This window comes from Ascaphus truei, chromosome 6 (genome assembly GCF_040206685.1).
Source record: "Ascaphus truei isolate aAscTru1 chromosome 6, aAscTru1.hap1, whole genome shotgun sequence".
Classification (NCBI taxonomy): domain Eukaryota; kingdom Metazoa; phylum Chordata; class Amphibia; order Anura; family Ascaphidae; genus Ascaphus; species Ascaphus truei.
In genome coordinates this window covers 123,768,287-123,794,640 of record NC_134488.1, presented here as the reverse complement: position 1 = coordinate 123,794,640, position 26,354 = coordinate 123,768,287, and the positions used below count along the sequence as shown (strand labels likewise).

At 39.5% G+C, this 26,354-nt stretch overlaps 1 protein-coding gene across 1 annotated transcript in view; it reads right to left on the bottom strand.

Moving 5' to 3' along the window:
- LOC142497828 (zonadhesin-like) overlaps positions 1-26,354 on the bottom strand; it is a 162,464-nt gene that overhangs the window by 80,258 nt on the left and 55,852 nt on the right. Inside the window, exons 9-15 of the mRNA XM_075606185.1 lie at positions 19,072-19,260; positions 17,641-17,829; positions 16,778-16,966; positions 15,341-15,529; positions 14,483-14,671; positions 13,629-13,817; positions 2,490-2,558 (exon numbers count right to left, since the gene is read on the bottom strand). Coding sequence (XP_075462300.1) covers positions 2,490-2,558; positions 13,629-13,817; positions 14,483-14,671; positions 15,341-15,529; positions 16,778-16,966; positions 17,641-17,829; positions 19,072-19,260 — 1,203 coding nt within the window. The remainder of the gene's footprint in view (positions 1-2,489; positions 2,559-13,628; positions 13,818-14,482; positions 14,672-15,340; positions 15,530-16,777; positions 16,967-17,640; positions 17,830-19,071; positions 19,261-26,354) is intronic.

Below are 26,354 nucleotides of genomic sequence, written 5' to 3'. Positions count from 1 at the left end.
ACACTTTGCTAATAAAATGTACCTTACACTCTGCTGATTTACATTTTAATAAAAACCTCTTAGCTTTATCACCTAGCTGGAGTACTCCGTGACCCCTCATACTAGGGAGCCCGGGACCGGTCTGGGGATACCATACACCCCTATGTTACCTAGGGATCACCGCAGCTACAGGGACCCTTTCCATCCTTGTGCCTCATTTACAGTGCATCAAACATATATACCTTTATTAAATGTACCTGTGGACGGACGTTCACAGAGGTACGCAATTAGGAGGCTTTATAACGTGAAATTATAATAGGCTTTTGTTGTGCCTGTTCCTTTTCATCAGGAAAATTATCCAAACACAGGGGGGGGAACATAGCTTCCATTCACTTGGGAGTAATTCTAGTGAAAACACTATGCAACCAATTCACATCTCCCTAGTCAAGCATTTCTCCCCAGCCCCAAACATAGCATGAAAATAAGCAGATACAGTATAAGCAGTCTCTTAATCATGAAAGTCTTATCTGTTTATCAGCTGTAGAGTAAGCTTCTCTGCTCTCCTGGAACCGCACTGAGCGTGAACAGAAAATCAGCATCCAGATTTAGAAATCTTATTTGGGCCTTGTGTCTTGAAAGCAGCTCTGCTAACTTTGGCAGAGCTCAAAACAAGTGTGTCTCCAAGTTCAGCTCAGGTGTCAGCTAAAGAGTTCTCACTTCCTGTTTGAACAGACAGGCTTTTGTAAGCCATCTCAATCAGGCAGGTGGTGTTTAGTAATTAACTACCAGAAGTTAACCACCACACTGCTAGATTAAAGGCACATTACTGAACAGGGATAAGTCCCCTGTTACAGTACCCTTTAATAAAATATGCTTTTACACTGTATTTTGTGTTAAAATGTCCCCCTTGCAGGTGTCAGGGATAGAATAAGAATATATCCTCTCTATTCTTACTAGCCTTATCCCTGCCACACTGTAGAAACCTGACTTTACATTTAGCACACAAATAAAAGCCTCACAGCTTCATCACATTGCTGGGGCACCCCCTGAACCCCTTTACCGGATACAGGGTGACCTGGGCATATATCAGGCATCCCACCTTATACTAGGGACCCCGTGTATGTTGCAGGGGTACCTTGATCCCCTATGCCCCGTTTTACCTTTCCCGTTTGTGCTGAAGCAGGGAACCCTGGTGGTGAGTCGCAAGAATGTTTCCAGGGTAGGATTTTGACCGGAGCACTGTGCTTCAATGCACCCGGGAATCCTACCCGGGTACATCTTTGGGGTATCCCATAACTTGGGGACCCCGCTACATAGTCACAATCTGACAAGACTTTCTCCGCAAAACCCACCCTGAAACTCATAGCCCAGCAATCTCCTGGTCCCAGCACCCCTGAAAAGGTAAAAACACAAAAAATCTCTAATGTCGCATATCTTACATTTACACCTGGTAATACATATGCAGACCCTGGGTCCCAGAGCTGACTCTCTAGGTTCCAGGTTCCCCTGATTCAAACTTGCTGTCATTGAATACAGTAGATAGTGTCTTTACTCACTGATCCACACAAAATGTTTCCAACAGCCTCTGAAGTATGTTGGAAGTGTGGTGGGACTGCCTGCTCATTAGACCTTTCTGGCGAAGTTCTAAATACCATAGATCACATATGAAAAATCAAAATACCCAGGGATCCATGGACATTCCCCTTTAACAGTGATTGTGGAAGTCCTACACACTGTCCCATAGAGACAACTGGCTAACAAACAATGGACATATTTACTATGGCAAAATTGTTGTTTGTTGCAGGACTGTTTTAAAAGAAATACCCCACCCTGCCCTTATTATTGATCTCTAGTATGTTTTGAATAGCAAAAGTTGTTTTGTTAATTGTGTGCTGCTAAGCGTCCAACTTGTAACAGACAGATTTATTGGGGGGGAGGGTCACGTGACTGCTTAGATGTATAAATGTGATACCAGTTTAAGGGAAAGCATTGTCAGGGTAGCATTGGCATCTAAAATTATGCATCTTAAAGTGATCATCTTTAAGTGAGAATATATAGTTAGACTATAGTTTGACTAGAGGTGGACTGGAGACTGCATCTTTCTGCAAACTCTTCTATACAAGACAACAAACGGTGAGCTACTCTGATCACACTATGATCCCATGCTTGTCAGCCTGCACTTGTAACCCCCCCCCCCTCCCTATTACACCTTATTTACTGCAGTCTCTCCCAACAGACTGCACACAACTACCCCCCAACCAACTCCCTCTGAAATCCCTGAATAGGCCTTAGCATTGCATCACTTGTATCTAGGCGCACAGTTCATCTTTCCTGTCTTACCTTCAAATACTTTCTGGGCAAGCTACCCATGTGTAAGAAATCCAATTTAACAATAAATATATTGTAATGAATGAATCTGTTATCAAAGGCAGAATGTCATAAGTATACAGTATAATTGTCTGCTCTTTCTTTCATATATATATATTATATCTGATTGTATGTTCCGTTACCTTGGAGAGTTACTTTGGAGGGTACAGCTGTTCCACTTATTTTGTAGATCCCATTACAAGTGACAAAATCTAAGTAAAAGAGATAGAACAAAGAAAGGAGCACAGATAAGGCAGGACGTCAAAGAAATAGTTCACATTTATTATTACACATAGTAACTTAAAAACTTACAGGAAGTTCAGCCACTTAATCAATCCGATTCCCCTCACACCGCCGACATCAACACCACGAGATCCGCAGAGTCCCCCCTGCTCCAACTAGCCCGGATCACCACGCGGTTGTTAAACCGGAAGTGAACCAGAAGTTGACTACCAGGAAGAGCCTGTTCCTCACATTAGAGCTGCATGCCTTGCTATAGCAGCGCTCGCAGTGATTTGTCTTTGGGGAGGTTCAAATGCCGAAATAATCCCACAAACACATAAAGTGTATCATTTTACTTTGTGGGAACTGTGTGGTAGCCCTCTACGCGTTTCGCGCTATATTGCGCTTCTTCAGGAGGTGTCTAAGCACCCTGGATGTGTCCCTTAAATAGGGTCTACACAAATTACCCCAGGTGCTCAGATTAAGGTGCATAATTATGACAATTGCTCATATACCATGATACATGGTATCATAGATAAACCGCTAATCCTGAGCGGGAACTACAATAGTATTATATTATGTCAATATAGATTTGGCTGCATATTATTAAATCGCTGGAAGTGTATTTACCTTGAACAGCCTCTCTATAAGCCACTTGACTACGGGGATTTTATCGTTACATATATATGTTTTTATACCTTTACATGAACTTTCTATTGTGATTATGAAATAAAACTTTATTACTTTTATTATTTGATCTTCCTGGTTCTCATGGGTCATTGGACCGATCTACAGCAATTATCTGTAAGACCACTGCTGTCTGTCTACTATTACCCAGCATTGAGTGCTAGAGATATGGGAAATCTTTCTGATCTTTCTTAGATCACCTCTGTAAAAATAGTTATACCAGTTCCCTAAGCACCTGCTTGAATCTTTGTATATAATTATAAGACATACATGGTGTAAGCGGTCTAATTTCTCTAATTGTTATGGGCAGTTTATAACATAAACTACGTATTACATGGTACTAAAGAGCAATTGTCATAATTGTGCATCTTAATCTGAGCACCTGGGGTAATTTGTGTTACATACACTTATAATATAATAACCTATAATATATATTATCTCTAACTGTGCATGCAATGTCTTGTATATAATGTATACCCTGTTCCCCTATGTAACTATGTAATTGTAACCAGGTATTATTTGTCATCATAACTCTATGCACAGGACATACTTAGAAACAAGAGGTAACTCTCAATGTATTACTTCTTGGTAAAACATTTTATAAATAAAATATGGAAAGGTTTGAGGAGACTTGGCTCCCATGGCAGATGTATACATCCAGGGTCTGATATGTATATAACATTTATTATTTCCTCTCTGTCTTGTGAGATTTTCTGGAACAATCCAACGTTACCGTGGTGTACAGCCACTCTAAAGTATCTACCATTAAAATGGTCCGTATTCTGTCACAGTTCTACTGTTACCATACTTTTATGAGGGTAAATCCCTCGTACATAACTCTGCTCTCAAGCCTACTTTTATTATTTTAGTATTTCCCTTTTTTTTATTGTTATGTAAATATACAGAACCCATTTGGTTAAATACCTAATATGGTTTTCAGTTGGTTATCTTTACTGGAAAATGTTACACTTACTATGTTGGTTTATCATTCTCATTATCAGAATACCAAATCATAGGTATTTACCTAATACTGATGTGGAAAATCTTCTATGTTTTCTGTATTCTATATTGTACTACTGAATGAGTAACAAAAATAAAGAATTTGAGGGGGGGGGAGGGAAGCTACAAAAAAAGAAGATGAAAAAAAGATTGCAGTAGAAAGTAAGATCAACCATAAAACAGTCTTTAAGAGGGCTATGCACTAAGCAGTGATAAGTCGTTTAAAGAACGCAAAGTGCTCTTAGAACGTGATGTTCCGCCGAACACGATTCACAGAGCCACGCAAACAGGCACTTTGCGTTCTAAAACTGGCTTTTTTCAGGAAATTTTTCAAAGTCCAACTTTGCTCGTACGATAACCTGTTTGCGTTCAATTCTGCCCTTCTCCGGGATTCACTAAGCTACGCAAACTTATCGTACGCGAAAGTTGCATTCAACAAAGCTCGCCAGCTAAAGACAGATGATAAAAAAGCTGGACTTTCAAAAATTTCTTTGTTTACATTTTTGCATGCGCAAAACCCATACAACAGGCCAGCGGGTGTGCCCGGCTGACCCCGCGGGGGTCCCTGAGGGAGGCCGGGGCTCCCGCGGGTGTCCCCGGCTGACCCCACGGGGGTCAGGGGGTCCCGGCTCACCAAGCTGGGGTCCCCGCGGGAGTCGGGGGGTCCCCGCGGACATCCTAGGGTACCCCGCGAGCCTGCAGTACCAATGTTGTGCCTCCAAAAAAAAATAAACTACTACAATTTCTAACTAAATACACCTCCCTAACACATACAATACAGTAATGTGCAAAAGAACTATTATCCAGATATTAGTAAGGAATTATATATATATTAGTACCATGTTAAAAATGGTTTTTGAGGCAAAAAGTGACACTGTGTGCTCATTTGCATGTCATTTCCCAGAATCCCTTGCTGCAGTGGAAGTGCTGTATGCTGGGTGATGATGGGGAAAGGCGGGGTTGCAGACCTGCCTAAGACATGCAGATGAGCATACAGTTGTATTTGCATATATATTAGTATATATACTTATATATAGATATAAGGTAAGGAATGATTGTTGATTGATATGTGTGTTTTGACAGTAGTGTAGATGTGTAGGGGATCTCCGGAGCTGAACCGCATTGGTTTCAGGTCCGGGGACCCCCTACTTCAGGAGATACAGGCCCCTTTATGGGGTGCCGGTATCCCCTGCAGAATGTAAATGTCCCGGTCACGTGACGCGGACGCTTTCAAAGTGCAGGGGATACCGGCACCCCATAACGGGGCCTGTATCTCCTGAAGTAGGGGGTCCCGGACCTGAAACCAATGCGGTTCAGCTCCGTAGACCCCCTGCTCATGTACACTATTATTAAAATGTATTTATTTAGTGTACGATCGCCTGTAACAGCCTTGCATGGAGGTGGCAAAACTCCATGCAAATGTTACATGCGGCTTTTTTTCTATCAGCTAGCATACATAAAGTTTAAGAACGCTAGCAGGGGGGAAAAAACCAACACGTACGCTGTGGCTGTTTTGAGCACATACGATAGAAAATGGGCTCAAGGCCTTAGTGAATCGTGTCTCCGGCTTCACTTTTTATCGGACGTGCTTTTTTTTTTCAGCCAGACGCAAAAGCACGGAGCTTAGTGCACAGCCCCCTAAGTACCTTAACAACAAAAAGATTAGATAAAGAGAATATAAAGAGAATATAAGATCCTTTCACTGTGAGGAGGGCATGCAAATTATTGGAGATAAGGAAAAAGCAGAGGTATTAAATACATTCTTTGTCTCTGTATTTATCAAGGAGGAACCAATTGCAAAAATAGTGCAATAGGCAGAAGCCACAACTATATTAACAAACAATTAGTTAACTGAGGAGGAAGTGGATAGGCGGCTTGATAAAATTAAAGTAAATAAAGCACCTGGCCCCGGTGGCATGCACCAAGGGTTCTTAAAGAGCCAAGTTCAGTAATAGCCAAACCCTGGTTTTCACTAAACTTTTAATTCTCTGACTTCTCCATTTCCCCCTTTCCTCTCTCCGACCATCTTATCTTGTTTTCTCTCTCTCACTTCTCCCCTTCTCCACCTCCATATTCTGCAGAAACCTGCATTCCATTAACCTCCCGGCACTTGACTCTACTTTACGCTCCTCCCTTTCGTCTCTCAGCCCCGCTACAGATTGACAACCTAGTCAGAAACTTCAATTCTGCCCTATCCTCTTCTCTTGTTATACATGCCCTTCTTTTTCTCTCCCGTTCTCGTCCTTCTAACCCCAGACCCTGGCTAAACTGCCACCCAAGTATGCTCCGCTTCTGCACTCGCTCCTCTGAACATCTTAGGAGGAAATCTCATGCTCTCGCAGACTTCCTTCACTACAAATGTATGCTATCCAGTTTCGATTCTGCCCTCTCCCAGGCTAAACAAACCTACTTTTCGTCACAAATCAACACTCACAAGTCTAACCCATGCAGACTCTTCTGTCTTTGATGCTCTACTAAGACCACCGTGTTACCTGTCTTTCTTCCTCTATTTCACCTCAGGACTTTGCTGACTATTTCAAGACAAAGGGGAATTCTATTCTGCAAGAAGTCCCCTCTATATCCGCCTCACATTCTGCACACCTTCCTAAAGCTCTTCGTGCCTTCCTCGACTCCTTTTCCTCTGTCACAGAGGAGGGCGCTGCGCTACTGATCTCTTCTCCCTCTACATCATGCCCTCTTGACCCCATTCCCTCCCGTTTCCTCAAACCTCTTGCTCCTACTCTAATCCCTAAATTTGCACACATTTTCAACTCCTCCATCTATTCTGGTACCTTTCCTGCCTCCTTCAAGCATGCAACAGTTATACCCTTACACAAAAATAGCCAGCTTGACCCGACCTGTCTCTCTAATTATTGCCCTCTCTCCTACCTTTTGCCTCTAAACTGCCCTCCGTCGACTCAAACTTAACATGTCCAAGACAGAGCTCCTCATACTTCCTCCCAATCCTGGCCCTACTGCCCCCTTCTACATTACAGTTGGCAGAACTATCATACACCCAGTATCACAAGTACACTGCCTAGGGGTCACACTCGACTCACCCCTCACATTCTTCTCTCACATTCACACTGTAGCTAAAACCTGTAGTTTTTACATCCATAAAATTGCAAATATACGCCCTTTACTCTGTCCATCTACTGCAATTGTTAATGTCATGTCTGACACGCTTATTCCCACTATCGGGCCTATTCAGTAAACTTTGATAAGTGAATTATCAACAGCTTTGAGCACTTTTCAGTTTGTATGTGTGCCTATTCACAGAGCTCCGATAAGATGCCAAACTCACTACAAAACTGCTTCTTCCCGATCGGTAGCACTCTCGCATTGTCAAACCAACCATTAGCTCAAAATGTATAGCCTCGTATAGCCTGGCCTTCGGCAGCTATTGCTAATTCTGGGCTTTTCCTCTGTCAGAACAGGCAGTGGAAAGGTTAATTCCTTCAGTTAGCCTGTTTGCATTTCAGCTCTGAGTATGTAGCAATATTCAGGGGCAGGCTTAAGCAACCTTTGAGCATGTTAATCCAAAGGGTGGATATGGGTTGGAACCCCCTCCTGATATGTGTGAGCCAATCGGTATCCAGCTTTGAGTTGTAATGATTCAAAGCTAGAGACACTCCCTGAGGATATTCAAATTGAGACATGTTTCCTAAAATAAGTGATCAGTAAGGAGAGGAGTCAGTAGGAGAAGAGATATTGAGTAGAGCTGATAGAGAAGCGGTCTCTCCCTCTTACCCCACCTGGGTGAGAGGGAGGGAAATCATGCTGCCATAAGCAGAGGGCAGAGAAGCAAGAGCAGGCCTATGCTGTGTTGCTGTACTACGGTATGCTGTGTATGCTGCTCTGAATAAAGAACAACAGAAAGAAGCTGCTGTGTGTGTGTCACTGTTCATGCTCCTAGTGTGAGGAGGATGGAGTGTCAGTGGGGGGTCTCTCCTCTGGAGATACCTAGGGGATCCCTACTGTCTAGAAGCGCTGTGCACCATGAGATGACAACACAAGGTAACCTGTCCCACACCACCTCCTGTCCCTGTCCTGGTTCTCCCTACAACACCGCGGAGCCCTCAGCCCTCCTGGTTGCCAGCAGGTCACAGCACCAAGACCGTGTACAGTAACCAGAAGAAGTGTACCCCCCCCCCCAATATCATGTTGGGTGGGGTGAAAGAGGGCTACACTCGCATTTTTTGAGAACATGAGCTATTCAGGTAGCTCCAATATGCACATTGCGGCTGCAACTCGCAGATTTTGATCTCGTCACCTAAATGGTGGTGAGATGGGATCCGCGATGTGGTTCTGGTGGAGAAAATGTATTCTTACTAGATTGGATTGGAGACGAGGGTCTCTGGAGCTGCCCTGCATTAATATCATCTTCGGAGACCCCCTACTTCCATCCTATGTATTAAAAGTACATTTACAGGCAGCTTCATTACAACCGCTAAGGTAATGAAGGGTTAACCCCTCCCACAAGTCTTGTTATATGTATTGGGGGGAGTGGGGGCTTCTTTATATGTCTTGGGGATTTTTATATGCATTGGGTGGGTTTTATATGCATTGAGGCTTTTATATATATGCATTTATATGTATTGGGGGGAGTGGCGGTCTTTTTATATGTATTGGGGGAGTGAGGGTCTTGTAATATGTATTGGGGGGTCTTTTTATATGTATTGGGAGGGAGTGGGGGCTGCTTTACATGTCTTGGGGCTTTTTTATATGCGTTGGAGGGGTTTTATATGCATTGGGTTTTTTTATATACGCATTGGGGTTTTTTTTATATGTATTGGGTTTTTTTTAATATGTATTAGCTGTCTTTTTTATATGTATTGAGGAGGTAGGTTTTTTTTATGTATTTGGGGGTGGGAAGTTTTTTGCATTGGTTGTGGGTTTTTTTGGTATGTATTTTGATGGGGGGGATTATGTGAAGGGGAGAGGGAATCGAGTGAGAGTGGTGTAATTGACGGAAGGGGAAGAGGAGAGATGGGGAGGAGAGAGGGGGGAGAGGGAGTGAGGAAAAGAGAAAGGAGGGGAGAGAAATACATGAGGCGGGGGCAGGGATTGAGGGAGAGTGGGGTAATTGATGGAGAGGGGAGAGTGAGAGGTGAGATGGAGGGGAGAGAAATACATGGGAAAAGGGAGGGAAATAGAGGGTGTTCGCAAGGTGTAAAATGGGGGGGCTCGCGGGGTGTGAAATAGGACTCGCAACACTGCAATTTAAGTAAAAGTTGCACCCTAAAAAAAAATGTCATGGTAGGTGTGCTATGGGGGGGCCTGCTCCTTGCATTTGTCCTGGGCCCCAAGATTTCTGTAGGAGGCCCTGCATACGGACACACACACACACACACACACTTAAACACACACACACACACACTTAAACACACAATTCCCCACTTACATACAGACACACACACAAATCTCCACTTGCATACAGACACATACACAATTCTCCACTTACACGCACACACTGTTTCATGCATGTAAACCACTGAGGGTCTATGCAGGACATTTGAGGGTTTCTGCTTCTCCCACAGTCTGCAAGGGGGAGTATGAGGCCGCACAGACTCTGCAGCTAGGCTGGTTACCATGACTGCCACACAGCCACACTCTGCCTCCATAGTCACATGATGACATGAGGAGGCCGGCCTTTAAGGAGGCACGAGGAAGCTCTTTGCAGGCAGTGGCAAAGCAGAGAGTAGAAGTGCCAGCTGGCCAGCTGAAAGAGCTGCAGGTTGCCAATCCCTGGTATAATACATGACACAGTAGGCAATAAACCCATTGATTGTCACTGTGGTAAGCTATGCCCACAATATGAGCGTAAATTGACACAATGGCAATGAATGGAAAACCTAAAAAAATAACATCCAAAAAATTAAATACATTACAATTACATTTAAAAAAAAAAAAACATTTGCCAAAAAATGCATTGATCGTCAATGTGGTTATCTATATCCTCAAAGGGGCATATATAAACATGTTGCCAATCATTTGGCAACCTAAAAAAAAAATACAGTTTGGGGTGCCGGTATCTTCTGCAGATTTAAATGTTCACGTCACGTGACGTGTGAGAATTATACTTGCCGGAGATGTCGACACCCCCTACGGAGACCTGTACTAGGGAAGCAAGGGGTCAGGTACCTGTACTAGGGAAATGAAAGGTGTTCAGGTCCAGAGACCCCCTGCTTTAGTAATATGTTAATAACATTTAAATAAAAACAGTGCGGTTGCCTATGAGAGCTGTGCAGGGAGATGCAGTTCTCTCTGAGCAGCTCTTACAGACTGCAGGCAGATCGCATGGGCAGAACACTCAAAAAGACACTGCTAACTCGATCGGTATGGAATTTTCCTACCAAACGGTATCTGACTTGCGATAACTCTTTCTGAATACCATAATAACACAAATGAAAGACTGTGAGGTATGAACATCCAAACCCAATCAATATGGCAGTGATCTTATTGTAAGGAAGCAGGGCTCTCACAACCCCTCCTTACCTCTTCCAGGGACTGTCTCCGCTACCCCTTCTCCCTCCCAGCGGTACCCCCGCTGCAGGCATGTTCCGTGTCAGCTAACGCTGACACACGAGGCCGCCATATTTGCCGGGAAGCGTGCGGGACGGCCTTACACTGCACGCGCTCCCGGCTATAATTTATTCACTGCACTTCCAGTTTGGCCATGCCCCTGGCACTCGCTCCAGCCGTACCCACATCCCCCTGCTTCACAGCTGATGCCGCTCCTGGATTACAGCGCGCACCTATCAACTTGCGCTCCACGGCACACCTCTGCTCCACCTACCTCTGTGATTGGCTCTCACCTTTATTACCCCAGTTCCTCCCTCGAATCATTGCTCTGCATAGCCTTTGCTAACCTAGTGTGGATCTCCATGTGCTTGCTTTGCGTTTCTAAGGTTTTGATCCGGCTTGACTTACTACTCCTCCTCTGGCTCTAAACCACGGCTTGCTCCTCACTACGTTGACTCTCTCTCATCCCTCGATCTTGGCTTGGACCTCGAGCTTCCGGAATTCTCTCGTCCCGACCCTCGGCCACGGCATCTACCACGGTACCTCTATTCCGGATCCGGCAAGTATCTGTTTCTACAGCTATACCCACTGGCCTGACCTCACCTTTACCACACTCCAGACACGCTCCCTCTGCTGCGGGTGCATGTTACTATATGTCCCACCTCAATACAGGGATGGATCTGGTCTGCGGGCAGCACTTCTGTGACACTTATCGGAACTACCTGAATAGACCTCTGTGTTATATTATTATGTCACGTGTATTACAGGTGAGAAGCGCTATGTACATAAATGGCGCTAAATAAATGAAGACATACATACAGTACATACATATTCAAGGTCTCAATTTCCACATTATCAGTACTACAAGATTTGTGTAAAGCAGACGTGGTGCCTATATTTAAAAAGGGAACTAGATCCCAAACAGAGAATTACAGACCTGTAAGCCTGACATCAATAGGTGGGAAGCTACGTGAAGATTTAATACAATATACAGGAATACCTAATGCATAACTAAATCATTAGTAATAGTCAGCATGGAATTATGAAGGCTAGATTGTGCCAAAGTAACCTTATAAGCTTCTTTGAGGAGGTAAGTAGGAATTTAGACAAGGGTAATGCAGTTGATGTGGTCCACTTAGACTTTTTAAAGGCCTTTGATACAGTGTCACACTAGGTTAGTGCAGGGGTGCACAAACTTTCCCATCTGCGCCCCTGTGCTCACGCTCCCCACTTATCTATTCGCCGGCATTTTCTGATGTCACAACATCCTGTGAGATCACATTGCCATGGCGACGCGTCGCTAGAGGCCGCCGGAGACCAGGAAAGTGACTTAGAGGCCTTGCGCGCACTCCCTGGCATTTCATTTAAATGCTATGGGGAAGAGCGTGGGGCCTATGCAAGCACTGTGCCCCCGAAGAAAATCGGGTGCCCCCCAGTTTGCAAACCCCTGGGTTAGTGTACAAAATAAAATAAATTGGTCTGATTAAAAATATTTGCTGCTGGATTGAAAGCTGGTTAAAGGATAGACAACAGAAAGTTGTCAGATATTGAACCTTTTCAGGTTGGGCTAAAGTTGTAAATGAAATACTGACAGGTTTGGTATTGGGACCCCTGGTTTAATAATGACATTGAGGTTGGCATCGAGAGCAAAGTCTCCATCTTTGCTGATGACATTGAATTGTGTAAGGTTAGTAGAATCAGAGCAGGATGTACTTTCTCTCCAGAAAGACTTGGAGAGACTGGAAACGTGGGGAGGTAAATGGCAAATGAGGTTTAATACAGATAAATGTAAGGTGATGCATTTGGGAAGCGAGAATAATCAGTCTACTTACAAATTAATTGGGACAAAATGAGGTTAATCCTTGATGGATGAGGATTTAGTAGTTTTTGTAGAATATACAGCAGGCTTAGCAATCGTTCCCAATGTAAGGCAGTAGCAGCAATGGCAAATAAGAACAAACCTTACATAGAACAGGGAATGGATGGAAGGGAAGTAAGCATAATTATGCCACTGTATAAATCATTACTAAAACCACACCTGAATATGGAGTACAGTTTTGGGCACTATTCCATAAAAAAAGATATTATGGAACTAGAAAAAGTGCAGAGAAGAGCCACCAAATTAATAAAGGGGCTGAAAACTCTGACTTCTGAGGAGAGACTAGCTAAATAATATATATTTACATTAGAAAGGAGGCATTCTTTACAGTAAGGGCAGATAAATTGTTGAATTCATTACCCATGAAAGGCTGATGGCAGGTACAATCGATATCTTCAAAGAAAATGTTAAACGTCTTTTTAGAAAGCAAAGGTATACAGGAATAAACCAAATAAGTAAATATGGGAAGGATGTTGATCCAGGGAGAAATCTAATTGCCATTATCGGAGTCCGGAAGGAAATTATTTTTACCTTTTTGAGACATGATTTGATAATATTTCAATGTGGGATTTTTTTTTACCTTTCTCTAAATTTTTAACATACTGTAGGTTGAACTCGATGGACATATGTCGTTTTTCAACCTCATCTAATCTGTAATTACGGTATATATGAGTGGCCCCCAAAAATGATCAAACCTACCACAAATCCACTTCTTTTAACAAAAGACTGGAAGCCATCATCCCTGTTTAACAATAATTCACTTAAAAGGAGCTAGAAAGGCTAACACTATTTAGGGAATACAACCTGAAGAGTTATTGTTCTGAAATGTGAAGCGGCTTCTTTTAGAGAAAATTCATTAAAATAGGACAGAACAAAGTCATACTGTAGTTATCAGTCACTTTGTCATAGTGGCTCCAGACTGAAATACCTGTGTAGGACCCATGTATCTATTAGTAGTAAGTAGTATTACCTTTCTTGACAGGACACTGGTCCTTTGCCACACAGGTAGAGGATCCCTCCGATAACAGTACATATTCCGTATCACAGACACATCGCGGATTGCAGTCCAAGGTGCAGTCCACAGGTGGGGACTGGTAATTATCACAGGTCAGTGGGCAACTGGTATAACATTGCGCAAAATGCATGAGAGGTGGACATCCTGTGGGAAGAGGTTACACATCACACAAAGAACATATACAGATCTTCCCAGGACCAATCATTCATAACCCCCAGTGATGGATAAGACTCCAATGTGTTGGGTGTGTTGAGAGTTTATCTTTTTTACACTAGATAATGCTGCTATTACAGTGATTCATTGTATTTCTCCATATACAGTATATATCATAAACACTTCTTATCTGAGCTATTTCTTGCATAAGTCTATTGTCTTTTTTGACCAAATCCATGAACCTAATGTTATCTCTTTCATTTTTAAGAAGGTATACTTCAAGAAGAGACCTCTGAGTTTTCAAAAGCTCTGTTTACTATCATTCTTCCTATTAAGAACTCTAATATTGACCCCCTAAAAATGATCGTACCCTTCCACAAATCCACTTTATCCTTTTAACAAAATATTGGAAGCTACTGTCACTGTTTAACAACAATTCACTTAAATGGAGCCAGAAAGGTTAAAATTATTTCGCGAATACAACCTGAAGACTTATGGTTTTGAAATGTGATGCCGGCTTATTTTAGAGAAAATGAGTTAAAATGGGACAGACCGGAGTCATAGGTACCACCTGTCATCTTGTCATAGTGGGTCCAGACTGAAATACTTGTGTGGGACCCAGTTTCCATTTTCCTATTTGCAGTAAGTAGTATTACCTTCGATGATAGGACACTGGTCCTTTGTCACACAATCAGAAGATCCCTCCGATAACAGTATGTATCCCTCATCACAGACACATCGTGGATTGCAGTCCGTGGAGCAGCTCTGAGGTGGGGACTGGTAATTATCACAGGTCAATTGGCAACTGCCATTACATGGTGCTAAATGCATGCGAGGTGGACATTCTGTGGGAAGAGGTTACACATCACACAAAGGACATATACAGAGCTTCCCAGGACCAATCATTCATAACCCCTCAGTGATGGATAATAAGACTCCAATGTGTTGGGTGTGTTGAGAGTTTATCTTTTTTACACTAGATAATGCTGCTATTACAGTGATACATTGTATTTCTCCATATACAGTATATATCATAAACACTTCTTATCTGAGCTATTTCTTGCATAAGTCTATTGTCTTTTTTGACCAAATCCATGAACCTAATGTTATCTCTTTAATTTTTAAGAAGGTATACTTCAAGAAGAGACCTCTGAGTTTTCAAAAGCTCTGTTTACTATCATTCTTCCTATTAAGAACTCTAATATTGACCCCCTAAAAATGATCGTACCCTTCCACAAATCCACTTTATCCTTTTAACAAAATATTGGAAGCTACTGTCACTGTTTAACAACAATTCACTTAAATGGAGCCAGAAAGGTTAAAATTATTTCGCAAATACAACCTGAAGAGTTATGGTTTTGAAATGTGATGCCGGCTTATTTTAGAGAAAATGAGTTAAAATGGGACAGACCGGAGTCATAGGTACCACCTGTCATCTTGTCATAGTGGGTCCAGACTGAAATACTTGTGTGGGACCCAGTTTCCATTTTCCTATTTGCAGTAAGTAGTATTACCTTCGATGATAGGACACTGGTCCTTTGTCACACAATCAGAAGATCCCTCCGATAACAGTATGTATCCCTCATCACAGACACATCGTGGATTGCAGTCCGTGGAGCAGCTCTGAGGTGGGGACTTGTAATTATCACAGGTCAATTGGCAACTGCCATCACATGGTGCTAAATGCATGAGAGGTGGACATTCTGTGGGAAGAGGTTACACATCACACAAAGGACATATACAGAGCTTCCCAGGACCAATCATTCATAACCCCTCAGTGATGGATAATAAGACTCCAATGTGTTGGGTGTGTTGAGAGTTTATCTTTTTTACACTAGATAATGCTGCTATTACAGTGATACATTGTACAGTATTTCTCCATATACAGTATATATAATAAACACTTCTTATCTGAGCTATTTCTTGCACACTTCTATTGTCTTTTTTGACCAAATCATGAACCTAATGTTATCTCTTTCATTTTTAAGAAGGTATATTTCAAGAAGAGACCTCTGAGTTTTCAAAAGCCCTGTTTACTATTATTCTTCCTATTAAGAACTTTAACATTGACCCCCTAAAAAATGATCGTACCCTTCCTCAAATCCGCTTTATCCTTTTAACAAAATATTGGAAGCTACTGTCACTGTTTAACAACAATTCACTTAAATGGAGCCAGAAAGGTTAAAATTATTTTGAGAATACTACCTGAAGAGTTATGGTTTTGAAATGTGATGCCGGCATATTTTAGAGAAAATGAGGAAAGGAGATTTCACCAGCAACAAAGCAAAGGAAAGGGTTCTTTACAGTAAGGGCAGATAAAATGTTGAATTCATTACCCATGAAAGGCTGATGGCAGGTACAATAGATATCTTCAAAGAAACGGTTAAACGTCTTTTTAGAAAGTAAAGGTACACAGGAATAAACCAAATAAGTAAATATGGGAAGGATGTTGATCCAGGGAGAAACCTAATTGCCATTATCGGAGTCCGGAAGGAAATTATTTTTCCCCTTTTAAGACATGATTTGATAATATTTCAATGTGGGATTTTTTTTTTTTTTACCTTTCTCTAAATTTTTAACATAGTGTAGGTTGAACTCGATGGGCATATGTAGTTTTTCAACCTCATCTAATCTGTAATTATGGTATAAAAGATTGGCCCCCAAAAATGATTAAACCTACCACAAATCCACTTCTTTTAACAAAAGACTGGAAGCCATCATCCCTGTTTAACAATAATTCACTTAAAAGGAGCTAGAAAGGCTAACACTATTCAGGGAATACAACCTGAAGAGTTATTGTTCTGAAATGTGAAGCGGCTTCTTTTAGAGAAAATTCATTAAAATAGGACAGAACAAAGTCATACTGTAGTTATCAGTCACTTTGTCATAGTGGCTCCAGACTGAAATACCTGTGTAGGACCCATGTATCTATTAGTAGTAAGTTGTATTACCTATCTTGACAGGACACTGGTCCTTTGCCACACAGAAAGAGGATCCCTCCGATAACAGTACATATTCCGTATCACAGACACATCGCGGATTGCAGTCCAAGGTGCAGTCCACAGGTGGGGACTGGTAATTATCACAGGTCAATTGGCAACTGCCATTACATGGTGCTAAATGCATGCGAGGTGGACATTCTGTGGGAAGAGGTTACACATCACACAAAGGACATATACAGAGCTTCCCAGGACCAATCATTCATAACCCCTCAGTGATGGATAATAAGACTCCAATGTGTTGGGTGTGTTGAGAGTTTATCTTTTTTACACTAGATAATGCTGCTATTACAGTGATACATTGTACAGTATTTCTCCATATACAGTATATATCATAAACACTTCTTATCTGAGCTATTTCTTGCATAAGTCTATTGTCTTTTTTGACCAAATCCATGAACCTAATGTTATCTCTTTCATTTTTAAGAAGGTATACTTCAAGAAGAGACCTCTGAGTTTTCAAAAGCTCTGTTTACTATCATTCTTCCTATTAAGAACTCTAATATTGACCCCCTAAAAATGATCGTACCCTTCCACAAATCCACTTTATCCTTTTAACAAAATATTGGAAGCTACTGTCACTGTTTAACAACAATTCACTTAAATGGAGCCAGAAAGGTTAAAATTATTTCGCAAATACAACCTGAAGAGTTATGGTTTTGAAATGTGATGCCGGCTTATTTTAGAGAAAATGAGTTAAAATGGGACAGACCGGAGTCATAGGTACCACCTGTCACCTTGTCATAGTGGGTCCAGACTGAAATACTTGTGTGGGACCCAGTTTCCATTTTCCTATTTGCAGTAAGTAGTATTACCTTCGATGATAGGACACTGGTCCTTTGTCACACAATCAGAAGATCCCTCCGATAACAGTATGTATCCCTCATCACAGACACATCGTGGATTGCAGTCCGTGGAGCAGCTCTGAGGTGGGGACTTGTAATTATCACAGGTCAATTGGCAACTGCCATCACATGGTGCTAAATGCATGAGAGGTGGACATTCTGTGGGAAGAGGTTACACATCACACAAAGGACATATACAGAGCTTCCCAGGACCAATCATTCATAACCCCTCAGTGATGGATAATAAGACTCCAATGTGTTGGGTGTGTTGAGAGTTTATCTTTTTTACACTAGATAATGCTGCTATTACAGTGATACATTGTATTTCTCCATATACAGTATATATAATAAACACTTCTTATCTGAGCTATTTCTTGCACACTTCTATTGTCTTTTTTGACCAAATCATGAACCTAATGTTATCTCTTTCATTTTTAAGAAGGTATATTTCAAGAAGAGACCTCTGAGTTTTCAAAAGCCCTGTTTACTATTATTCTTCCTATTAAGAACTTTAACATTGACCCCCTAAAAAATGATCGTACCCTTCCTCAAATCCGCTTTATCCTTTTAACAAAATATTGGAAGCTACTGTCACTGTTTAACAACAATTCACTTAAATGGAGCCAGAAAGGTTAAAATTATTTTGAGAATACTACCTGAAGAGTTATGGTTTGAAATGTGATGCCGGCATATTTTAGAGAAAATGAGGAAAGGAGATTTCACCAGCAACAAAGCAAAGGAAAGGGTTCTTTACAGTAAGGGCAGATAAAATGTTGAATTCATTACCCATGAAAGGCTGATGGCAGGTACAATAGATATCTTCAAAGAAACGGTTAAACGTCTTTTTAGAAAGTAAAGGTACACAGGAATAAACCAAATAAGTAAATATGGGAAGGATGTTGATCCAGGGAGAAACCTAATTGCCATTATCGGAGTCCGGAAGGAAATTATTTTTCCCCTTTTAAGACATGATTTGATAATATTTCAATGTGGGATTTTTTTTTTTTTTACCTTTCTCTAAATTTTTAACATAGTGTAGGTTGAACTCGATGGGCATATGTAGTTTTTCAACCTCATCTAATCTGTAATTATGGTATAAAAGATTGGCCCCCAAAAATGATTAAACCTACCACAAATCCACTTCTTTTAACAAAAGACTGGAAGCCATCATCCCTGTTTAACAATAATTCACTTAAAAGGAGCTAGAAAGGCTAACACTATTCAGGAAATACAACCTGAAGAGTTATTGTTCTGAAATGTGAAGCGGCTTCTTTTAGAGAAAATTCATTAAAATAGGACAGAACAAAGTCATACTGTAGTTATCAGTCACTTTGTCATAGTGGCTCCAGACTGAAATACCTGTGTAGGACCCATGTATCTATTAGTAGTAAGTTGTATTACCTATCTTGACAGGACACTGGTCCTTTGCCACACAGAAAGAGGATCCCTCCGATAACAGTACATATTCCGTATCACAGACACATCGCGGATTGCAGTCCAAGGTGCAGTCCACAGGTGGGGACTGGTAATTATCACAGGTCAATTGGCAACTGCCATTACATGGTGCTAAATGCATGCGAGGTGGACATTCTGTGGGAAGAGGTTACACATCACACAAAGGACATATACAGAGCTTCCCAGGACCAATCATTCATAACCCCTCAGTGATGGATAATAAGACTCCAATGTGTTGGGTGTGTTGAGAGTTTATCTTTTTTACACTAGATAATGCTGCTATTACAGTGATACATTGTACAGTATTTCTCCATATACAGTATATATCATAAACACTTCTTATCTGAGCTATTTCTTGCATAAGTCTATTGTCTTTTTTGACCAAATCCATGAACCTAATGTTATCTCTTTCATTTTTAAGAAGGTATACTTCAAGAAGAGACCTCTGAGTTTTCAAAAGCCCTGTTTACTATTATTCTTCCTATTAAGCACTTTAATATTGACCCCCTAAAAAATGATCGTACCCTTCCACAAATCCGCTTTATCCTTTTAACAAAATATTGGAAGCTACTGTCACTGTTTAACAACAATTCACTTAAATGGAGCCAGAAAGGTTAAAATTATTTCGCAAATACAACCTGAAGACTTATGGTTTTGAAATGTGATGCCGGCTTATTTTAGAGAAAATGAGGAAAGGAGATTTCACCAGCAACAAAGCAAAGGAAAGGGTTCTTTACAGTAAGGGCAGATAAAATGTTCAATACATTACCCATGAAACAAGAAAAAAATATAAAAACCGGGCGCTTCTCAAAGTGAATTATTAAATAACTATATAATATACGTGACAGTGATGTATAATTAATAATCAGTGCACAAAATTGTGTTTAGTGACCTTCACCAGTGTATGAAAAATTATATAAATATTAAAGTGCAATACAATGAATAAAAAAGCAGCTCTACACCCTTAGGATGGACTGTTCAGGTCCAGATGGTTCTTGTGTGGATTTTCAAATTGGAGCGGAGCGCTGGATGACTCAGGATTATGAAAAAGAAAAAGAAATACAATAGTGCAGATGGTAATGATATAAAAATATAATAAAATGTTCTCTGTAGTAGTGGTACTCACAGATTGCACTATCAAATATAAGCGTATCAGAGACCCTTCTCTCTCTGATGGGAGCCCTTTAATGGAAATCCCTCAGAGTGGTATGCTGATACTGGAAGCTTGTATTATGGTGGTTCAGTTATCCTCCCAGGGGTATGTGAAAGTGAAAGAGAGAACACACAATAGAGTAGTATAGTCTAAAATTGTATTGGCAGCAATCGATAATCATATGTATAATACACTCACATTTTGTAATAAAATTTGGTTCGTGGGAGAGGACAGCTGTGAATGGAGAACGCCGGTTGTTCCTGGAGCGGAGGAGCCCTTCCGCATACGTCACTGGTACCTTCGTCACGTCCTGTGGTGTCGTAAGTCAGGGCGGAAGAGGCTGCCTGGTGTGTCCGTCTCCTACTGGTTTGCCAGCAGTTGTCTCCCGGTTTCCTCAGCACAATCACCTCCCACAGCGGATCGATTCAACGCGTTTCGCTGTGGCTTCTTCAGGAATCGAATAGGTTAACCCCATAGGTCCTCCCTTATATATATATAGTCCATCATAGAGCTAATTGGGGGTCCTATCAGCTGATTACAATATTACATATCATTGGTAATGACGGTGTGTGTCAGTTATTTTAAACAGTGCAAGCAATATAAAAAGTTCATATTCTCCAATACAATTAATACAATTTCTATTACAACAGATAAAACAATAAGATTTTAATTCATAATATTTAAAACAAAAGATGATGTAAAAAGAAGTATATAAAAAGATATATGAAAAATATATGGAAAACGACGCAATGAGTGACGGAGTTCTAAAATGGATGAGGAAGATAAACAAAATTAGAAGCAAATACTTTCTATAATATTATTGAAATACAAACATCACATTCTCTTAATGAAATTATATTAAGAACTTTGATATTAAAATTACCATAATAAAAACACCATAATGTAGTTAAAAACACATATTATATAAGAACAATATTAAAAGACAATATTTTAAGAATGATGATGTTAATTAAGAACGTGTGTGCAAACTATTATATTAAGAAGGCACCAATGTCTATGTCAACATTCAGACCCTTTGGACTGAGGGTCTGTAACTTATGAATCCAAAAGGTTTCCCTTTTTGCTAAAGTGTTTAATCTATTGCCCCCCCTCCAATGTACTGGGACATGTTCAATACCTTTAAAAGTTGCAAAATTGGGATTTGATTGATGACACATATAAAAATGTTTGGAGACATTGTGTGTTAAAATACCCTTCTTAATATTTAAAATATGCTCTAAAATCCGTACTTTTAGAGGCCTTGAGGTACGTCCTATGTATTGGAGACCACAAGGACACTCTAAAAGGTAGATGACAAAGTCAGTTTTACAATTGATGTACCCCTCAATTTTAAAAGTTTCACTAGTAGTGTGAGATTTAAAATTGAATTTATCCTTGTGTTTATGCGTGCATGCTTTGCATGCATAACAACCATAGAAACCTTTTGGTTTATCTAGCCATGTACTGGGTTCTTCATTTTTTTTCCCCTTCAGGAAGGTGGTCGGTGCTAATTTGCTCTTAAGATTTGGAGCTTTTTTAAAAATGACAACAGGTTTGTCAGGTATATGATCTTTTAAAATCACATCATTTTGAAGGATATGCCAATGTTTACGTATTATATTTTTGATCTGTGATGCTTCTCTATTGTACTGAGTAAGAAAAGCCATATTAAAATTGACATTTTTGCTTGTATTCTTATCTTTTTTACTTAATATTTCTTTGCGGTCTATAGTGTCTGCTCTAGTGACAGCTTTATCGATAGTATTTGAGTTATATCTCCTTTCCTTGAATTTATTCAACAGGACCTTAGATTGATCGTGATATATCTGTTCATCAGTACAGTTTCTTTTGATTCGTCTTAACTGACCATACGGGATATTACGAATCCACTCTGGATTATGGCAGCTGCTTTCTAATATGAAGTTGTTGCTATCCACTTTTTTAAAAAATGTTTTCGTTTTTATCAAATTATTTTCAACATAAATGGTTAAGTCCAAGAATTCTACCTCTTTTTTACTCCAATTGGTAGTAAATTTTAGATTCAAATTGTTCTCTCCCATATGTGTGAAAAAAGCTTCAAGTTCTTCTACACTGCCTCTCCATATGAACAGGATATCATCTATAAAACGACTCCATGAGACGAGGTTCGCACCAAATTCCTGGTTGGACCATATATAATCGTCCTCCCAGATTCCCATAAATAGATTCGCGTAACTTGGTGCGAACCTCGTCCCCATTGCGGTACCTTGTTGTTGCAAATAATATGTGTCATTAAACCAAAAATAGTTTTTTTCCAGAATAAATGCAATAGATTCAAGAAGGAAATTAATCTGTTCATCTTCCATTTCGATGTCAGCTCTCAATATTCTGTCAATGGCCCTAAGTCCGTCATTGTGTACAATAGAAGTATATAGAGAAGTAACATCTGCTGTTACTAAAATGTATTCTTCTCTCCATGAAATGTTTTCTAGAATATTAATTACATCAGTAGTGTCTTTAATATAAGATTTGAGTAAACTGACATGTTTTTGTAAATGGCAATCGATATAATGTGATAAATTACTTGTTAAAGACTCAATACCTGATATAATAGGTCTACCTGGTGGGTTTACTGGATCTTTATGAATTTTTGGGAGAAGGTAAAAGAGCGGGAGCTTTGCATTTTCTCTCCAGAGATATTTAAATTCTCCTTCATTTAAAATTCCCTGCTCTTTTCCTTTTATTAATAAAGTCTTCAAATCATTTGAAAAACGTTTCGTTGGATTATCTTTTAATATTAAATATGTATTTTTGTCTCCTAGGATTCTGTTTGCTTCTCCCTCATAATAGATGCGGTCCATAATGACAACTCCTCCACCTTTGTCTGCCTGCTTTATAATAATATTATCATTTGTAATCAAATCATCTAGGGCTTCTCGTTCTTTTTTTGTGAGATTGTGTTTAAATTTGGTGGGTTGTTTTGTAAGGAGGTTAAAATCATTAAGAACCATCTGATAAAACACTTCTAAAAAATGACCTTTTTCATGACTAGGATAAAAAGTAGATTTTGGTTTTAATGTGGTATGTTTAAAATTATCACTGTTTCTATTTAGGGGTAAATTTCCATCAGTATTCTGGATTTATTGGTCCCAATAATTTTAAACTTTTTATTGATGCAAATTTATTTTTAAGGAAACTAACTGTGCAAAGACATTTTTTAAATCAATCCACAATAAAGAGAGAAATCCAGAATACTGATGGAAATTTACCCCTAAATAGAAACAGTGATAATTTTAAACATACCACATTAAAACCAAAATCTACTTTTTATCCTAGTCATGAAAAAGGTCATTTTTTAGAAGTGTTTTATCAGATGGTTCTTAATGATTTTAACCTCCTTACAAAACAACCCACCAAATTTAAACACAATCTCACAAAAAAAGAACGAGAAGCCCTAGATGATTTGATTACAAATGATAATATTATTATAAAGCAGGCAGACAAAGGTGGAGGAGTTGTCATTATGGACCGCATCTATTATGAGGGAGAAGCAAACAGAATCCTAGGAGACAAAAATACATATTTAATATTAAAAGATAATCCAACGAAACGTTTTTCAAATGATTTGAAGACTTTATTAATAAAAGGAAAAGAGCAGGGAATTTTAAATGAAGGAGAATTTAAATATCTCTGGAGAGAAAATGCAAAGCTCCCGCTCTTTTACCTTCTCCCAAAAATTCATAAAGATCCAGTAAACCCACCAGGTAGACCTATTATATCAGGTATTGAGTCTTTAACAAGTAATTTATCACATTATATCGATTGCCATTTACAAAAACATGTCAGTTTACTCAAATCTTATATTAAAGACACTACTGATGTAATTAATATTCTAGAAAACATTTCATGGAGAGAAGAATACATTTTAGTAACAGCAGATGTTACTTCTCTATATACTTCTATTGTACACAATGACGGACTTAGGGCCATTGACAGAATATTGAGAGCTGACATCGAAATGGAAGATGAACAGATTAATTTCCTTCTTGAATCTATTGCATTTATTCTGGAAAAAAACTATTTTTGGTTTAATGACACATATTATTTGCAACAACAAGGTACCGCAATGGGGACGAGGTTCGCACCAAGTTACGCGAATCTATTTATGGGAATCTGGGAGGACGATTATATATGGTCCAACCAGGAATTTGGTGCGAACCTCGTCTCATGGAGTCGTTTTATAGATGATATCCTGTTCATATGGAGAGGCAGTGTAGAAGAACTTGAAGCTTTTTTCACACATATGGGAGAGAACAATTTGAATCTAAAATTTACTACCAATTGGAGTAAAAAAGAGGTAGAATTCTTGGACTTAACCATTTATGTTGAAAATAATTTGATAAAAACGAAAACATTTTTTAAAAAAGTGGATAGCAACAACTTCATATTAGAAAGCAGCTGCCATAATCCAGAGTGGATTCGTAATATCCCGTATGGTCAGTTAAGACGAATCAAAAGAAACTGTACTGATGAACAGATATATCACGATCAATCTAAGGTCCTGTTGAATAAATTCAAGGAAAGGAGATATAACTCAAATACTATCGATAAAGCTGTCACTAGAGCAGACACTATAGACCGCAAAGAAATATTAAGTAAAAAAGATAAGAATACAAGCAAAAATGTCAATTTTAATATGGCTTTTCTTACTCAGTACAATAGAGAAGCATCACAGATCAAAAATATAATACGTAAACATTGGCATATCCTTCAAAATGATGTGATTTTAAAAGATCATATACCTGACAAACCTGTTGTCATTTTTAAAAAAGCTCCAAATCTTAAGAGCAAATTAGCACCGACCACCTTCCTGAAGGGGAAAAAAAATGAAGAACCCAGTACATGGCTAGATAAACCAAAAGGTTTCTATGGTTGTTATGCATGCAAAGCATGCACGCATAAACACAAGGATAAATTCAATTTTAAATCTCACACTACTAGTGAAACTTTTAAAATTGAGGGGTACATCAATTGTAAAACTGACTTTGTCATCTACCTTTTAGAGTGTCCTTGTGGTCTCCAATACATAGGACGTACCTCAAGGCCTCTAAAAGTACGGATTTTAGAGCATATTTTAAATATTAAGAAGGGTATTTTAACACACAATGTCTCCCAACATTTTTATATGTGTCATCAATCAAATCCCAATTTTGCAACTTTTAAAGGTATTGAACATGTCCCAGTACATTGGAGGGGGGGCAATAGATTAAACACTTTAGCAAAAAGGGAAACCTTTTGGATTCATAAGTTACAGACCCTCAGTCCAAAGGGTCTGAATGTTGACATAGACATTGGTGCCTTCTTAATATAATAGTTTGCACACACGTTCTTAATTAACATCATCATTCTTAAAATATTGTCTTTTAATATTGTTCTTATATAATATGTGTTTTTAACTACATTATGGTGTTTTTATTATGGTAATTTTAATATCAAAGTTCTTAATATAATTTCATTAAGAGAATGTGATGTTTGTATTTCAATAATATTATAGAAAGTATTTGCTTCTAATTTTGTTTATCTTCCTCATCCATTTTAGAACTCCGTCACTCATTGCGTCGTTTTCCATATATTTTTCATATATCTTTTTATATACTTCTTTTTACATCATCTTTTGTTTTAAATATTATGAATTAAAATCTTATTGTTTTATCTGTTGTAATAGAAATTGTATTAATTGTATTGGAGAATATGAACTTTTTATATTGCTTGCACTGTTTAAAATAACTGACACACACCGTCATTACCAATGATATGTAATATTGTAATCAGCTGATAGGACCCCCAATTAGCTCTATGATGGACTATATATATATAAGGGAGGACCTATGGGGTTAACCTATTCGATTCCTGAAGAAGCCACAGCGAAACGCGTTGAATCGATCCGCTGTGGGAGGTGATTGTGCTGAGGAAACCGGGAGACAACTGCTGGCAAACCAGTAGGAGACGGACACACCAGGCAGCCTCTTCCGCCCTGACTTACGACACCACAGGACGTGACGAAGGTACCAGTGACGTATGCGGAAGGGCTCCTCCG